The sequence below is a fragment of the Oncorhynchus nerka genome, linkage group LG28, assembly GCF_034236695.1.
Source record: "Oncorhynchus nerka isolate Pitt River linkage group LG28, Oner_Uvic_2.0, whole genome shotgun sequence".
Classification (NCBI taxonomy): domain Eukaryota; kingdom Metazoa; phylum Chordata; class Actinopteri; order Salmoniformes; family Salmonidae; genus Oncorhynchus; species Oncorhynchus nerka.
In genome coordinates, this window is record NC_088423.1 from 44569451 (window position 1) to 44588964 (window position 19514).

Below are 19514 nucleotides of genomic sequence, written 5' to 3' on the forward strand. Positions count from 1 at the left end.
AAGTGATGATGATGATGATGAAGAGGTTTACCGCCGGACTGCCTGTCAGCAATACACCTCTAAAGTAAGCCACGGAAGGGCCCCCAAAAATAACCGCCACCCGCTGGTAGCCGGCTGTTCCCTTAAAGGGGCCCTAGAGGCTATCAAAGGGGCTTTATCTAGGTAAATATGTGAGTAATTTGAGCAATTTGACACCTGTTTGATGCGTCCAGGTAGACCGTCCATCTCTGGGCCCAGGGAGCGGCAAGACCCAGATGAGAGAGAGAGAGAGAGAGAGAGAGAGAGAAGGGAGCTGGCTGGCTGGCTGGTTCTCCAGGACAATATCACCACAGTCATCTGCACAGTCACTCAGCACAGATGAACAGGTGCTGTTTGACATGCGGCAGCATGAAATAGGCCCCCGCACTGTAACACATGCCCTCTCCACCTTTCCTTTCAGTCTGTAAGCTACTAGGCCCTGTGTTAAGATTCCCCTGCTGTATGCCATAATACAGCCTTGTCTTCACTGGGTCTTTGAACGTGACATTGTTGTGAAAGGTCTTTGAGGGAGAGATGGGGAAGTATGTGTTAAGAGGTGCCGGCTTTGAAGTATGGCCTAGTTTTTCTAATTTGGCCACCTCAAATTCTTGAAAAGATTAGTTTGCTCATTAATATTGGATTGTTGAACATTTTGTGTATCGTGTAAAGGATGTGAGATCAACTAACAGCTCGTGTGTCATCCAAGATAGGATCTGAGGAGATACCCATCTGTGTCCTGGGAAATTGTCAAAAGGTCACAGATGTCATGGGCATCACTTTCACCTTGCCTTGCTTGACACAGCACACCAAACTGTCCACGGTAAACTTTTATAGCTCACGTATCCCTTATTGCCTAAATAAATGGATGACTAGGCTACTTACAGTGAAATAAATGTTACGCAGATTTTTGGGGGAGAAGATCAAAGCATCTCAGACGAAACGCTCATCTTCAGTCAAAACCAAAATCGACCAGACATTCAGATGAGAGAGCATTTGACACCGTATCAAAGACAGAGCTGAGAGCTGATAGTGATGTGTACAGCAGCGCGTCAAACAGGTTATTATCGGTTGGCAATCCTCTACAGCTGTCAGGTGCAGCTCTACAAGACAACACTGTTTTCTCGTTTGGAACATGAAAAATAAGATATACATTTTTTCCAAACATGAATGAAAGCACAGCTGTCATTCACAAGCTTTCATTAGGGAACGTGCCTCTACTGGTCCTTTTGAACGGGTAAAGTAGCTTTTTGTTGCTCAACTATCTCACTAAGGACAAGTTGAGGTCATAGCTATCTTTTTATTTGTACCTTTATTTAATGAGGCAAGTCAGTTAAGAACAAATTCTTATTTTCAATGACGGCCTAGGAACAGTGAGTTAACTGCCTTGTTCAGGGGCAGAACAACAGATTTGTACCTTGTCAGCTCGGGGATTCAATCTTGCAACCTTTCGGTTACTAGTCCAACGCTCTAATCACTAGGCTACCTGCCGCCCCTATAATGGAGGTTCAGTATGAGAATACTGTATTTATTAATTTTTTACCCATAATTAGAGATTTAAGCTGTGCTGTTTGTAAAATCAACAAGCACTTATGTTATAACAGCGTGATGTTATCTTATTGCAATAATGTGATGAGGTGGTCTAATCTAGCACCTACTTGTAAACGCAAAGACAAAGTTTAGTCATTTCTCTCGAAATACACCCAAATTCCCTGAAATACTCTCCTGCCCATAGAGATACTTTCCTAGAGCCGTGTTCTCGTTAGAGGTTCCATGATTAGCTGCTGACATAGAGACTGGGAAGGGTTGGTAATCAGGGATAATTAGGGAGCGTAAAGATCTTTGTTGTCCACCACCCAAAATCCATCAAACTACTGAGGGCATCATGTTTAAATTAGTGAGAAGTCACTAAAGTATCCCTGGTTTGAATCATTTTAAGAGATGTGTGTTTTTCATATGAATGAAAAATGAGGTCCTTGATTCTGTTCAAGTAGCCAACACACTTAATGCTGCAGATGAAAGTACAGAGATGGCATAGCTACAACACATTTCCCCATCAATAAACCTTCATCTTTTATACATAAAACAGAATATAAAACATTGGGAGTAAATACCAAGTGTGGGGGGCGGGGATATCTTTACCTCACTCAGTCTACAGCATTCCTCCATATACTCCTCTAGGCTGTCGCTCGTCGTGCTTTTCCTCAGAGGACGCTGCTCAAAGTTAACTCCTGTCATATCATCACAGGCCCCTGTAGAGCACTGGCTCTTGGACCTTGTGTTCTCTGAGTTGATCCCGTCAGTCACAGCCCTGTTCTCACCCAGCGCCTCTGAAACCTTGTCACTGTCCTCAGCAGTGTCCTTCAAGGCCCTGTGTTGGGCCCTCTCCATATGTATGTCCTTCTTAGTTATATGAAGGTCTACCCTCTCAACCTCTGTGTTGAGTTCAGCCCCCAACTCCACAGTATTACACTCCAGCACAGCATTGTCTACAGTCGTACATGGTGTGTCTCTTATATCCTCTTTTTGTTTGGTGTCAGAGCATTGTTCAATGGTGAGGAGTGGACCTGGGGTAGGGACAGGAGTATTGAGGTTACAGGAGTCATAGGAGGGTTCCCGGCTGTGGACCACAAAGCTCTGCTCTGAGCCGGTGGGTGTGGACGGAGAGTTGGTTCCACTGGGCAGTTCCACTCCAGAGTCCTCCGACTCAAACTTGTACAGCATGGGAAGCTTAGAGTCTGAGAAAATGTCAGAGAGGTAGCCTGAGTTTGACTCCATCAGGGGCTTTCCAGGCATGTTATCCAGATCAGCATTCCCCTTCAAGCCTTTGACAGGCTCTGAGATGTCCTGCTCAGATACTGACATGGAGATAGTGGATGAAGAATCATCAGCGTTGTTGAGGAGCTTCTCATGGAAGTTGTTGAAGAGCTTCATCTTGGTCAAGACAACCTCATTATCCAGCACATTGTCCCCCTTCCCTGTGAATAATGAAAAGCACAATTAGTAAAGCAGTTTTTTTTTTGCGCATTTACCCGAGTTGCCTATTTCGAGTGTTCCCACAAGTGACTTGAATTTCACTCACAATTATCCCCAATGAAATAAAAATGTATGTGAGTGTACGCCAGTTTTCAAGTGTTGCATAGCAGTCCACTCTAAGGGCTACAACAATACCATATGCCAGAAAGCTTCAGGTGCACTGAAGGGACGGTGAAGCAAAAAGTGAACTCTTTCAGATTACAAAATGTACTTTTCTTGACCAGAGACATAGAATACCTGAGAACGCCACTAACATCTAATTACAACATCTCTTTCTTAAGGACAGTGGATGTCAAGAGTAAATGTAAGACTGGAGCCGCTCAGGTATTTGAAATAATCTCTTTTCTTGTGTAAGCAGGAGGATGGTGTTTTTGTTCCAAAGGACTCACAGTTGCATGTCCAATTCCTTTGACCATGAATGACAGATGTACTCTCAAAATATACATCTAAGAGGTATTTGAGGATCTTCCAATGAAACCTGAAGGTTTTACACAAACCAGCATTCTTTAACCTGGGCGTACACAGGACACACACTATTTAAACGTGCCCCACACTGGACTGTCCAGCTTGTCCAGTTTAATACTATGATGGGGTGCATTCATATGTGACATCTCCTCTTTCTCGACACGGGCAATCTGATACTCCTCTGTGTCAATCAAACATTTCCCCCCCTTACTTTGAATTCCAAAACAACAAACTTACATAACACCATCTCCTAGAGGTCTTCATGGGTCCACACTAACCCGAATACCCGAGACCCAACCCGAGCTGGTCCAAAATTCTAACTTTTCCTTCCAGTCAATGTCGGGTCCTGTTTGATTGTCATTGGGTCTATGTAACTACAGCTGATAGACCTGAATAGCCCCGAATGAACCCGAACACGGCTCTGCATAGCCTATAGCATATTTATTTGACGCTAATAGGGTGAATGTATTGTTGTATAAAAGGCTTAGCCAACATATTGTTACGTTCCCCAGTTTCTGTGTTGTGGTTTGTGTATTTGTATGTATTTCAGGAAATGGCTTCCTGGAAACCCCCAAGCAGCTGATTGGTCGACCTCATGGCTAATTGGAGCTGACCCCGCCCCCCGTCAGGATACATTAGACTCATTCTACAGCTATAAAAGCCAATGTTCTGTTGCTCAGAAAAGGAGGTGATTGCTGAGCGAAGAGAGATGAGGGTGATATCATGTGTTGGTTGTTGTTAGGAGAGCGATGAGTAGTGTGTCCTGTGTTGGTTGAGAGAGAGAGCTGATTGGTTATGTCTGTTATGTGTCAATAGGATGCAGTGTTTTGATTATTGAAATTGTTTTTGTTATTCTGTTTTTGTTCCCAGGGGGGAAGGGGAAGGCACCTAGGGAGTGCTTAGGCAAGAGGCCTGCGGGCATACATAACCCGTAGTAGTTCACTGTCTATGCACACTAGGTAAGACCTGGGTGGACCAGCCCTTGTATTTTGGTTAGTACACCAGGTGGTGCTAGTTAGGTAAGTAGTGGGTAGGCAGGTAAGGTAGGAGAAGGGGCTTTGATATTTACTTTCTTTGCTTAGGTTCCGTCCAGCCCCTTTTCCCCAAAAATGACCGTGTGACGGAATAAATTCCCTGTAAATGGTCATTCTCTGCCTTTTGTCATCCTTACTCGCACCTACAGTCCCATACCTCTTTCACTCCACGGGGAGTTGAGTTGTAGCAGGGTGTTGCGTTCCCTCTTCCTAGAGGCGTACGTAACACGTTAAGACCTATTCATTAACCAGAAGAGCAACTTGGCTGATAAACATATTGTTTTTGTCACTCGGGTCTAAGTCAATGGATTATATATATATATATACTCTAGATAACTAATAGGGGCCGCTGTGTTGAAACCACCATGCCTCCATCTTGGCATACTTTTAAAGTATATTATGTGAGGTAAACATTTTTTTATTTTTTTATTTATGAAGACATTAGAGATTACTAATGTTACTGTTCCCACTACAACAAGAAAAATACTTATACATGTAATTTTGTCTTTAAAACATTTCATGGAAAATACTGTAGAATTCCATTCTTTCCCATGGAAGACTGCTCCTACTGGGGAGTGCCAATATGGCCGACCTGTGGCTTCAAAGCCTCTCAGTGAACACGTTTACATGCGCACAGTATTCTGCATAGTAGCTGGACCTTTGATATCCCACTCATGAGTTTCCCTGTATCCAAAAATAAACAGAATATTCTTAATTTAAATGAATATGGATTAAATGGAATAGTAACTGAAATTTGGACACTGACTGTAGGTCTATAACCTCTCACACGTAGCATAATATAATATTAACTCCTGCAGAATTATGCACTTCTCTCAGTAAAATGATAAATGTTCATTTTGTTTCAGGAACAGGAGTGGAGAAATATGATTTCTTTCTTTCAGTATCCCCTAAGAAAATGTGAATGCGCACATGTAAATGTGTTATCTTTGACACTGTTATGCAAGCAGACAGTATTTCAACCACATAAAATATGCACCCAAGATGAGTTGAAGTCCTATCAGAAAGGTATTTCATAGTTTTCTCAGCTTTTCATTTCCTTAAAACCGGTAAAACGTATGACATTTGGACATTTTACACAGGACCAATCTGTTTTGGAGTTATTGCGTTTTTCTCCCCGGTGCCTAAATGAAACAGTCAACTTTACAGGTGTTGACAAGATTTCTAATGCATTCATTCTATCGATGTAAGAGATTATTCTGGTGAGCACTACTTTATTTAGCCTTCTGGGTCAACAAGTTGTGACAGAAGAAAAAATGAATTTATCTAACTGTAGCTGACAATCAAATGGCCTGCCTAATGTCAGAAATTATAAATCAGAAAGTTGTCTAGATATGGGGTGAAAGTAGCCAGTAGGCTATACGGTCCAGTAAGGGAGTATCAGCAAAATAAATTATGTAATTATAGGGGATGGAACTGCGCAGGTAGCCTACTTTTTAAAGTGATTTCTTTGACAATCAGATGAAAACATCATCACACAACACCCATGATATGCGAAACTGAGCCTGCGAAAAACAACAGTAAACGAGATAAGATGTTTGCATGCCACAGTATCCCCTCTAAGATCAGTATATCCCAGGCATCTTAGCCGGGTTTCTCATAACCGGGATACAAGCTTTTTCGAGTTATTGTAAACGGGATATGCTGTTTACATGTGTCAACTCAAAAACAAAATACTTGAGTATCCCGAATAATAACAGGATATTGGTGGGCATGTAAACGTGGTCAGTGACCAATACATAGTATCAGCAAACCAGGGCAATCCATAAATCATTGGTCTAGGTTTGGTTGTCGTCGGATCCATTCGGATCCGGGTCTGATTGTTCTCGGCTTGGTTTGGTTCCGGGGTCCCACCTTTTTTGAAATTATCGAGTCCGTTCGGGTCCTGGTGTGATTGTCCTCAGGTCCCTTCGGGTTGGACCCAAGAAGACCTTCACCATCTCCTTAAGCATCTCATATGTTTTAATTAAATCTGAGTATTACTTTATTCTATTTATTTAGTCCTGTGCTGCAAATCTAACCCAAGCATCTTTCTGGTATAACGTAATAGCAGATTGTTAGATAAAACTTCAACAATAGAGGCTATTATAGAGGCTATTTAAATTGAAGATCTGGGCAAGGCAAATGTGAGATGAAAAAGGGCTTTGAAGATGTAATCCAGTGCTTTCATTCACTTTAGTGAGGGGAGTAATTGAAGGAAACATTTGTGAGAGCTAAAAGAAAAGTACAACTGAATTCATTTGAATATAAATACTAGTTGAATCCCATTACCACCTTACCTCATTACCAAACAAAACAAAACTTCCTAACATGATGCCTACTTAAATTATGCCTACTTAAGGAGTGGGCTGCAGGAATATATAAACACTTCCAGGGGAATTCCATAGCTGATTGTTAGGAAATTAGGCAGGCAGAGTTTGTGATTGGATTGGAGGGGACATGGATAGAATGATGGATGATCAAATTCACAGGAGCTCAGACTGAGTGATGATCCTAAAACCTAATTGGCAGGAAGTTGGTCACTGAGATGAGCACACAAAACTGATTGGAATAGGTGTAACCACCATGTTTTGTTATAACATTCTACTAACAAACTATTTGGAGATGGTGACGTGTCAGATTTAAAAGCAGCCAGTCAATTACATCGTAATAAATCATATTACAGTGATACTCTTCCCTCATTTTTGAAGTTGAATGAATTTTCTTAGTATGGAATTGCATTTGAATATTAGTGGGGGTTGTGAGGTGGAGATACTTCCACCCTGTTTGCTCGCCTGCTTTTTCTCACAAAACAAAACCCATTGTTTTATTATTTCACTGTGAATAACATCCACGACAATGGAGGCACACCCATGTTATCCCTGAGAAAACAATCAGTTGTGATAATACTGTTTTGGGGTTAGATAGCAGCTCCTATCAGCCTTGGTTCTGGCTCAGGTCTCTTCCCATTTAAAACAATGGCCTTGTTTTCCCAGTTCGTTTACATTTACCGATTCTGGCCAAAGCTTGTGAATCAAGATGGCGGAGCAGTTACGTGGGTGTTTCCAGACCACAACGTTGGCCTCTTGGAAATATAATAAGATTCAGAAATTCCACTGGTGGACAAATAACTTTAACATTAGTATCAGAAAGCAATACTTGCTAGCATATACAGTCTAATGTAGCCTACATGTGTTTTTCTCTTTCAAATTCTGAGTTCAATGTGTTCAACTGAAGTAGATTCAGTCAAAATTCCACTGTTTATTAAAGTAGATATCATGAATGAGTTTTAATGGACAAAATTGCATGTGGTGTACATGTGTCATTTGGTATGTCTCACTTAATTGGAATGAGATGTGTACTTTCTACATGACATTCCCGTAGTGCTAATGTTACATGTGGAAAGAATTTCACTGGCTTAACTCAAGACAGTATTCTCAAAACAAATTATTGCAGTAGAGGCAAGGGAATGTATTTCCTGTTTTCTTCAAACGCCAGGGAAAATGTAGCACAACTGTTTCCACTGTGGTCAGAGCAAAAGTACAACTACAGTGCCTTCAGAAAAAAAATCTGTGGAAAGACTTGAAGATTGCTGTTCACCGCCACTCCCCATCTAACTTAACAGAGCTTGAGAAAATGCCCAAATCCAGATGCGCAAAGCTTATACAGACATTCCTAAGATAACCCAAAGCTGTAATTGCCCCCATAGGTGCTTCTACAAAGTGTTGATTCAGGGGTGTGAATACTTATGTAAATGAGATTTCTGTATTCCATTTTCAATACATTTTCAAAAACATATTTTCACTTTGTCTTTATGGGTATTGTGTGTGGATGGGTGAGAGAGAAAAAAAATATTTAATCCGTTTTGAATTCAGGCTGTAACGAAACAAAATGTGGAATAAGTCAAGGGGTATGAATACTTTCTGAAGGCACTGTACTTCAACACTGTTTATGCCCTATTGTGTCAATGATTACCTAGCAACATCAGATGAAAGACTTGTCCAAGTGTGAGTTATGTCTGAGGTAAGTCATTCTTTAGCATGTCTCCGGAGTCTGGAGTATACAGCCTTTGATCAAATCAAATCGAATCAAATTGTATTGGTCACGTACACGTGTTTAGCAGACGTTATTGCGGGTGTAGCGAAATGCTTGTTCGTGCTTGATCTAGCCTGAGCCCTGAACAAAAGCGTATGCAGGATCACATGGTGCTTCCCTTAATAGAGGTTTCACCTGTACAAACAACAGCAAGACTGCAAACAAAAACACACATTTAACCAAGCCCTATTGCTCCCAGATGAACACATAGCATGGACACTCCTGAATCCTGAGCAGTCCAATCAGAAGTATGGGAAATGGATGTCTGGGATGGCCCTCAAGGTTATGACTGTACACTAAAGAACTAGTAAATCTCATATGTATACCCATTTACAGCAGCTCCCTAAGCCTTGATAAGGCTGTGGTCCCTTGGGGGAGATATGAGAGACTGCAGTCCATGTGTAACCCTCTCGCAGTACCGCTCTGACTTTCTCTTCATTGTCTTTATCAGGTCAGTCTATGGTCAGTCATGTGTTATCAATACGAGTGTAATGGGAACTGGTGTATCTCACACGATGGCAACAGAACAGAAGGAGTAGATAGTTAAAGAGCAACATTGAGGATCTCCTGCATAACAGCTACCAGAGCCGGTTCCATGAGCTCAGTCGAGGTCTCAACTTACTATTGAGAGTAAGAATAGTCAAATAGACCGCACAATTTAAAAATGTGGTTATGCATCAGCGTTTTTTCTCTTGCTATGTCAGTCACTGACAGTCACTCAATTAGCCACTGACAGTCACTCAATCAGCTAAACAATTTTTTATTGGTAGTTAGTCTAGCCAGCTAAATAAATGTGTAGTAATCATGGCCTGGTCCAGGGGGCCCCCAATGATTTGTTAGTCATTCTCACTCAGATATCATATTAACATGGCATAAGTCATTACAAAATGGGTAGAATTGCAAGAAATTTGCTGTACAACTGCACGTTTATTCTCTCTGCTCCATGGCAAAAGGACTAGAATTGCAGGAAATGTATTATGAAATTGCAGTTTTCTCCGCCCCCATGGCAAAATCTGCAGAATTAAAGGAAATTAACTTTAAAACAAAACATTTTCTCTCCACCATCAAGAGGGGGGGCCACAAAAATGTTTTGCCGTGAGTTGGGGAGCCCCTAACCCAATTTTGCTTAGGGCCCCAACGAGACTAGAGTCGGCCCTGACAACTAGTGTACTGCACTTCATCCTATAGACAGACACACTGCACAACATGAAGGCTGTTGTATTTTGGTTGAAAGTTACTAAATGTTTGCATCTGCTACTGTAAACTAAAGCCCCCAACTGTCCCACCAAAAATAACTAATCTGAGTTTTCTTTAACTTCTTAGGGCTAGGCCCCTTTTTTCTCAATTTCCGCCGAGTTTTCTTTAACATGCAAGCAAATTGTAAACTGCATTACCATAATGTTTATGCTAGCAGCCGAAGCTTTACTCTCACAAGGTGTGATTCGCCTTGTACTTCGAAGTTCACTGACATCCTAGGAATTGATATGCACTAGTATTTAAAGCAGTGCTGGGCTTCTAATTGAGCACAGGGATTTGCTGATGAGGGGGCATTTTTTTCTGTTGTCCTGAGAAGAAAGCAATCTGCATCCAAATCCCTTTGGATTTTCAATTAATGACCTAGAGACCTGGCTCCCTGTTCAGAGAGATCAAACAGCACCTCACCCAGCTCCAGGCAGCTTGGAATGTGACTAATGCAATACAATGTAAGTGCCCAGGAGTATGAATACAGTGGAGGTATGTGTTTTGTAAAATACAAACAAGAGAAATAGGTCAATGCCTGTGTTTGCAGAATATGTAGAGACCCTATTTCCCAATCAGTTTTCTTCCATAACCTCGACCACAAACTCTTTATTCAATACCTTATCTTTCAGCAGAAGTACTGGAATGACTTAGTTGGAGAAGTTGACCTGGTTTTGGTCAACTGGTTTTGGCTATAGGTTCTCACTCAATAGCAAACCAAAGAACTAAAGGTTTGCTGTGTTTCAGGTTGTCTACACAGAGCAAGCTTAGAGGAAATCATTTCTGAAGTCCCTTTATCCAAGCCATCTTTTTTAACAGCACCCATTGACATTTTGATGTGCAAAGTGCTCTGTGAACGCCTTAGGGCCTTAGGGCCTTAGGGCCTTAACGCCTTAGGGTCTCATGCCTTATAAAGCCAGGAAGCCCCGTCTGTGTCAGGTTTCAGAAGCCACATTTGCATAGGGAGTAACGTGTTATGTTTTCTGGCCTATCCAGACAAATAATCTATTCCCTCTGAGTGAGTGAGCCCAGCCTGGGTGAGCCCAACCTGTCACATGGGGCGGCAGGGTAGCCTAGTGGTTGGACTAGTAACCGGAAGGTTGCAAGTTCAAACCCCCGAGCTGACAAGGTACAAATCGGTTGTTCTGCCCCTGAACAGGAGGTTCCTAGACTGTCATTGAAAATAAGAATGTGTTTTTAACTGACTTGCCTGGTTAAATAAAGGTAAAATTTGAAAAAAAAAAAAAAAAAACATGAACGGTGACAGTCTAGCGATTCCACTCGTTATGGTTTCATCTGGCTGTGGGGTTGTTCCACCTCAAAAAAAAGCACAATATAGAGGATTTCGACACCCACCATCTCAAGTTGTTCTGAAATCATTTCTGTTGATAGAAACAAATAAGATAATTCCTGCAACATTATTTTGTTTAAATATAATTTGATCTCTGATAAACTAAGATAATTGATTGCACCCAAATTGGCCATTTTAATTTATAGGATTCTTTTAATATTCAATAAATATAGTACCTAACATCCGATTTGGACCAAAGTCGGAGTATTGTTTCCTCGCCATTTGTTATGTATTCTCAGTGAATTCAGTGATGTTTTTCCCACCTGTTCACAGAAATTAATCATTGAAGTTGTTAGGTCTATGTCTCATCCGACATCCTGATATGACCAGGTTCTGTCCACTAGATGGTGCTGTTCCTGCTGTTAGGTGATTTTTTTTTTAAAGACCCCCCTCAATGTTAAAGTACACCCAAATGACAAAATAACAATTTATAACTAACTATTACCAGAATGGTGAGTTCCAGACCTTTCTAAAACTATATTATTGTTTATGACCATCTCATGAAAAATAATTATGTTTGTATTTAGGAGGAAATAGAAGAGGTTTTAAGAGAAAACATATTTTTCTGGGACTGAAGAAACTAGGAACCTATTTTCAAAACCAGGAATGTGGAAATTAATAAAAGGTGGAGATTGTTAAAAACATTCATGGATTAAAGTTAATCAAGAAACTGGTTCAAGAAATTAGAAAAACAAAAATCTTGCTTTGTGATAAAAAAAACATTTGACTCTTTTCTTCTCTGTTTATGCTATCTTATCCTTACTCATAAATGCAGTAATTGCCAGCTCCTCTGAATTAGCAGCAGACAGAAATGGGACCAGATTGACATGAATCACACACTGAAGTCACCTTGCTTATTCAACCATGTAATCCAACTACTACCATTGTGATACAATCTGCTTGGCTTGATCCCTCAAATAATCTGGTATTGCACCCAGGCAAGTGTCAACATCATCCAGGTGTCATCAACGGAAAGACAAAACAGATCTGAAATCCCACACTGTAGTTGAACAGACAGCTGAGTCAGCCTGTTTTCAGTAAGGCTGAGTAACCCCACAACATATAATTAGGCTACACACTGTCCGCCCCCCTAGACTCGTCTTTAGCATCCTTTCTGTCATAAAAGACGGAGTCAGGTGTTTCCCTTAACATTCATTTCACATTCCAGACACACAGTTGATTATTGTCAATCAGCTTAGCCAACAAAAATAAGCCCCGGATAATCAACTTCACAGTGATCTCTTTAAAGGGGAGTTCAGATAAATGGATCGCCCTTCCAAATGCCTGGAGCCTCCACTCTACTGTGAGAACAACGGTTTAAGCTCCTGGATGGCTGTCACTCCCTCACAGGGAAAACACAGCCAGCCAGTTGGCAGAAGCTGGTCGGATTGGGGAGGGGCAAAAATATGTGCTGTAAGGAGGGGTAATATCCATTCCTCCCCTCTTCAGTGTGTGTGTATGTGTGTGTGTGTGTGTCCTTCATTAGATTTCACGGACCCTCCCTGAGGTGTGTTGACCTGTGTATGTGCAGACTCAACATTCCACTACTGCTCTCGCAGTAGGGTGGAAGCTGAGATCCCAACAAACAGATGATTTACAACTAGAGAATGACAGATGTTGTTAGGTTGAGCATGTACAGTATATTTCTACTGAAATGCTCCCATTAATTAAACTAGGCCAAGAAGAGTTTCAAATAAACTTTTTTTTCTACTCACTGGAAAGGGTGTTTTCCTGCTTAGTGTTTTTGGAAGTAGATTTTATCTCCCCACGCAGGTGTGCTCCTCCGAATGCTAAAAGGCGGGCTCCAGTAGCTCAGGCTCTGGGCAATGGCATGTGAAATCCCCGGGCAAAACTATTAATTCAGTTGGCCCCTTGGATCCTAAGTGGAAAGGTCATAAACAGGTTGTGACAGGCGTGCTATTTTTACGGCCGGGGGGCTTTGGAGAATGTCCGTCCCCTGTTAGCACTTTGAGTGGTTAGTTGGACTGACCATAAGTCTGCTGGTAGAACTTCATGCCCATTACTAGTCACTGTCATTAAATGTTTTTTAATACATGTTTCAACCTCAAGTTGTTATGGATGTAATGATAACTGGAGGTGGATACTTTTTATTTTTATTTATTTATTTCACCTTTATTTAACCAGGTAGGCAAGTTGAGAACAAGTTCTCATTTACAATTGCGACCTGGCCAAGATAAAGCAAAGCAGTTCGACAGATACAACGACACAGAGTTACACATGGAGTAAAACAAACATACAGTCAATAATACAGTATAAACAAGTCTATATACAATGTGAGCAAATGTGGTGAGAAGGGAGGTAAAGGCAAAAAAGGCCATGGTGGCAAAGTAAATACAATATAGCAAGTAAAACACTGGAATGGTAGTTTTGCAATGGAAGAATGTGCAAAGTAGAAATAAAAATAATGGGGTGCAAAGGAGCAAAATAAATTAATTAATTAAATACAGTTGGGAAAGAGGTAGTTGTTATGCAAGAGACACATTTATAATTCAAGGAAAACACCATTGTGATCCAATTGACCCGAAAGAAAACAAAAAAAACATATTTTCCAACATCATTTCAACTGCAGTTCAGGTGACAGAAACAAGATGCCCTGATGAGGTGTGAAATACCACGACACACCTTCCCTCTCAGCCCTTCCCCATCTCTCACCTCATCCCCCAAGGAAACCCACCAGGGCACCTCTCAGCTCCATGTCTCTATCTTTTTTCACAATTCCACCTCTTCCTTGGACGTAATGTCGACCCTAAGTAGGACTCCCAGACTGCGAGCTAGATGCTAGCAGAGACCCCGCTCCCCACTCCTCCACTATCAGACGCCATTAGGATAAGGCAAGAGTGAGCTAACTCAAGTCAAGTCTCCTTGGGGCTAGTTTCCTCCAACAGCTCAGGTCTGGAGTTTGAATCCTCCCACAATCCCCCTCACCAACCAACTCTGATGTTTCTAAATAACACATATTACTTCAACATTGAACACAAATCAACATGAATATGTTTAAATAGGCCATTCCCAATCTTGTTGGAGGTGTGATGAAGGAATCCTACATCGACACTGCTATTGGCTCTTGATTATTGTGATGATCATGAATTATTGTGGCAGGATCACACTGTAAAAAACTAGGGCATCAAGACACAGTTGAACTTCACACATAGTTGAAATAAATCTGATGTTTAACATGTAAAGTACTCCCCTTACTCCCTCCAGGTGCTCAAATTCCTCAGGATCTGAATCATACCTGTCAGCCTGTCCTCACAGGATGATTCCATTCCATATATCAGTGAATTCCACTGTGTGCCGTTCTGCCTGGTTGTTTATGAGTCAGGGTGATGAATACGGGGAGGCAAGTGGGGACTCTTTTAATTTGTTTATCGCTATAAAGTGAACATTTTAAAAAACACTGCTGATGTAATTCCTTACTATGTGCTCAGGGAAACGCTATGCACAGAGGGTGTGTTCGTAAATGCATCAGTTATTCTGCGCTCTGGCACACTCAGACCAGAGTGCTCTGAAATCGGAGTAGATAGCCAGAGTGAATGTACAAAGTAAGAGCCCAAGGATGTTTCTGAATGTTTGCTCTTTCACACCCTGATCTGTTTCACTTGTCTTGTGCTTGTCTCCACCCCCCACCAGGTGTCTCCTATTTTTCCACATTATCCCCTGTGTATTTATACCTGCGTTTTATGTTTGTCTGTTGCCAGTTCATCTTGTTTTGTCAGGTCTTACCAACATGTTTCCCATTTCGCCAGTTCTCTAGTTCTTGTTTTTTAGTCTTCCCGGTTCCGACCTTTCCTCCTGTCCTGAACCTGAGCCTGTCTGCCGTTCTGTCCCTGATTGACTCCGCCTTGGATTACAAACCTCTGCCTGCCCTCGACCTGCCCTTTGCCTGCCCCTTTGTTATAATACATATTCTGAGAACCAAACTATCCGTCTCCTGTGTCTGCATCTGGGTCATATCCTGAGTTGTGATAAACTCCTTTTCCCCAAAAAATTATTAGCGTCATTGTATTTCACCTCCTCTTGCAATCCTCGTTCTGTGAACTTAATCGGGATCGAAGACAACAATAGGGCCACACAAGAATACACCAATAAATGCCTTGCCTTGATGTACTGTACACAAAGTGAGTGTTATCTTTACAATGGTTATTTTCTTCCAACCCAAGGATCATGGCAAACAACATGATTCCTGCCAAGGGGAGTCTAAGCTCTTTCACAACTACAACAATGCTGGAAATTCTGGGTCTCAGGACAAAACAAATGGAGGATCTGAGGAAGGACAATCCTTCCCAACGTGTGTTGGTCATACTGTACATAAGCTGAGATCGTTATCTGATAGAGGCGGATTCTTGGAATGTCGACAAACCTGTAAGCTACAGAATAGTCCCATTATAAAGGAGTGGAAGGAGAATGATAAGTTACACTGTATCACAAGAGCCCCATAGATTCTGTGACTATTAACAGGTCCTAAACACAAGATGATTTCTATGTTTTTGAGTCAGGATATTTCAGACTTTTTCCCCCCTTAAAAATGCAATATGTAGCTATTATGCTTTATCAGATGTGATTTGTCAAAGCACTTGGTTTTGCATTGTCATATAATATAAAGCTTTTTGTCTGTTGATTACCATTTTTAATGTAATATGATATTCTTCAATTACCACAGACATGAGGATGTGGATTGATATGAACTTGTTTCACAGCTTTTTTCAGAACGGCTCCACAGCACCGACTATTAATGTCCCTTCCTCTTAGAGTTTGGTTATTTCATGACACTGCCGAGTTTTGAAGAGTCAACCTAATTTTTGGTGGCACGTCTGTACAATATGCTTTGCTTTAGCTTGGATCGTATATAACAAACAGATGGTACATAAATTAGAATAATAAAATAAAATAAAATGTCTCACTCCCCAATGGTATAGTAATTAAATATATTGCCATTGGAAAGCAAAAGTAATTGTTCTGTCTGGGCTCCAAATTAAAACCATGCTAGGCTATATAAGAGCATATTGTTGCTTATTCTAATCAAGAGACCATTACACTGTATCAAGTCCAGTTCTCCTCAATACATTTTATTGGGACATACAGCAGGAAAATAATCCTTCATCAACAGGAAATGCAAATTATTATGTGGATTATAAATAATGGATTTCTCTAGGGGTTGATACATTTTTCAGGAGGGCAAATGAATTGGACATTTCAAAGTGGAAATTACACATTTAGAAGACTTTAAAAAATCAAATACACTAGAAGTCTGCATTTCCTGCATTTCAGGAAAATTCTCAGCGTGATCAAATTAAGATCCTACATCTGTATTTTTTAAATATATTTTTTGGTTTAACCTTTATTTAACTAGGCAAGTCAGTTAAGAACAAATTCTTATTTACAACGACGGCCTACCCCGGCCAAACCCGGACAACACTGGGCCAATTGAGCGCCACCCTATGGGACTCCCAATCACGGCCGGATGTGATACAGCCTGGAATCGAACCAGGGACTGCAGTGACCCCTCTTGCACTGAGATGCAGTTCCTTAGACCGAGAGGCAACAATACTACTTTACTCTCATCTGTTCACTGAGAAAAAGTCCATGTGGATATGAGTCAATATATGTTTGTTTTTGTCTATGTTAGTAGTTCCCAACTCTAGTCCTCGATTAACCCCAACAGTAAAAAAAGAATATTGTAGCCCGGACAAGCATACCTGATTCAACTTGTCAACTAATCATCAGGCCCTCAATTAGTTTAATCAGGTGTTTTTTGTCTGGGGCTACAACAAAATATGTGTGCTGTTGGGGGTACTCGAGGAGTTGGGAACCGCTGGTCTATGTGATGAGACTATCAGTCTCCTAACATCCTGACACCATAACAACCCAATGCTAAAGACACCCTCTACTTTCAGACTGAAATTACACCTGTCTCAAACCACAAACACACATCCATCAGACACTCAAATTACAACATGTGCTGGCAAATCTAGCTGTTAGGATGAGACAACATGATGGCACAAGGGACAGAGACAGGTTCAACATGAAGCATACTGTACCTTTCCTCCAGGGGTTCAGGATGGCAAAGGACTTCTGCCAGCTGAATACCATGCTGGCTTTAGTCCTCCCCTGACTCATAGATGTAATTCCACAGGTTCAGCAACTACAGAAAAAGTGTGTAAAATGCCCCCTCCTCCTCAGCATAAAAAACAGCAGTCAAGAACTCCTCATCCCGTCTTGTTATTTTGTCTTATTTTCTGCTTATTCCAGCTCCACTGAGGCTCTCAAAGTAAACTTCAGTGTTCAGTTCTGTGGGAGGCATCTGTTGTCACAGAGCTGAGTCTGTCCCCTGTTTGCTTCATGGTGCCTGCCTCCTGCTTACCTGTCTGCCGGTCTGTCTGGTAGCCTGCCTGCCTGTGGCTTGTTGCGTCTGTATGTGTGTCAGTGAGCTTCACTCCTCCATCTGAGGAGAGAGAGGGGGCCGGCCTCAACCGACAACATACACCACTACCACAGGCACAGATCCACTGGGAGGAGTGGCAGCCAGCCAGAGGGAGGAGGAAGGAAAGAGAGGGAGGAGCGGGAGGAAGGGAAAAGACTAGGGAGAAGCATGGGACTCAAATTCAACCTGAGGGTGAATGTCTGAGAATAATAACAGATGGATAGAAGGAGAGAGAAAAGGGTAGAGTGGGTCAATTGCCAGATATGGTATTATTCACTGAGATATAGTCTTTGAGGATTTTTTGAGGATTTTTTTTATCCCCCTTGTCATAGGGAAAGTGAGGGGGATGGAATCTGCATCATGTGTCAATTACTCTATTGGGAAAACAGATATGTTTCACTTTTGCATCTCAGAAGAGAGACAGGGTGGAGAATGTGCTTTGCTGTCTTTCATTATAAATTCTCACATGGGCCAGGAAATACCAAAGGAAAATGGACTGGATGATCCAGTCTGCCTCACAGTAGAGTTCCTAATCTACTTTTACACCAAAATAAAATCCCCAAGTAGATTCTTGACTAGATATCTGACATTTTATCCCATTGTTAAAGCCAGACTGTATTGGCATCTGCTAACATATAACATCTCAACAAAACAATGGATCTGGAAATGTTTCACGACACTTCAAGCCTGCTACTGTACTACTGTTAATCAATGATAGCCAAAGTGAGATGTTTGAAAACATTTCAGAAACAAACGTATGTGGACACTCCTTCAAATTAGTGGATTTGGCAATGTCAGCCACACCTGTTGCTGACATGTGTCTATGTGACCAATGCAATTTGATTTGACTTGATTGGACAGGTGTATAAAATCGAGCACACCGCCATGCAATCTCCATAGACAAACATTGGAAGTAGAATGGTTCGTACTGAAGAGCTCAGTGACTTTTAACGCCACCTTTCCAACAAGTCAGTTTGTTAAATCTCTGCCTTGCTAGAGCTGCCCCAGTCAACTGTAAGTGCTGTTATTGTGAAGTGGAAACGTCTAAGAGCAACAACGGCTCATCTGTAAAGTGGTAGGCCACACAAGCTCACAGAACGGGAGTGCTGAAGTGCGCAATCTACTGTCCTCGGTTGCAACACTCACTACCAATCCCCAAACTCCCTCTGGAAGCAATGTCAGCACAATAACCGTTCGTTAGGAGCTTTATGAAATGGTTTTGCATGGCCGTGCAACCACACACAAGGTTAAGATCACCATGCACAATGCCAGGGGTCGGCTGGAGTGGTGTAAAGCTCGCCACCATTGGACTCTGGAGCAGTGGAAACATGTTTCCCTAGAGTGATGAATCACGTCTCACCATCTGGCAGTCCAACGGACAAATCTGTGTTTGGCAGATGCCAGGAGAACGCTGACTGTAAAGTTTGGTGGAGGAGGAATAATGGTCTGGGACTGTTTTTCATGGTTCGGGCTAGGCCCCTTAGTTCCAATGAAGGGAAATCTTAACGATTTAACGTACAATGCCATTCAAGACGATTCTGTGCTTCCAACTTTGTGGCAACAGTTTAGGGAAAGCCCATTCCTGTTTCAGCAGGAAGCGAGGTCCATACAGAAATGGCTTGTCAAGATCGGTGTGGAAGAACTTGACTGGCCTGCACAGAGCCCTGACCTCAACCCCACCGAACACCTTTGGGATGAATTGGAACGCTGACGGCGAGCCAGGCCTAAACGCCCAACATCAGTGCCCGACCTCACTAATGCTCTTGTGGCTAAATGGAAGCAAGTACCCGCTGCAATGTTCCAACATCTAGTGGAAAGCCTTCCCAGAAGAGTGGAGGCT

At 41.8% G+C, this 19514-nt stretch overlaps 1 protein-coding gene across 2 annotated transcripts in view; it reads right to left on the minus strand.

The window, feature by feature from the left end:
* Positions 1 to 17712, minus strand: part of LOC115113269 (uncharacterized) — a 34508-nt gene extending 16796 nt beyond the window's left edge. For both annotated transcript variants that reach the window (XM_029640766.2, XM_029640764.2), the window contains exons 1-2: positions 17292 to 17712; positions 2158 to 2993 (exon numbers count right to left, since the gene is read on the minus strand). In XM_029640766.2, the coding sequence (XP_029496626.2) occupies positions 2158 to 2993; positions 17292 to 17370 (915 nt within the window). In that variant the 5' untranslated portion in view covers positions 17371 to 17712. The remainder of the gene's footprint in view (positions 1 to 2157; positions 2994 to 17291) is intronic.
* Between the last annotated feature and the right edge of the window lie 1802 nt (positions 17713 to 19514).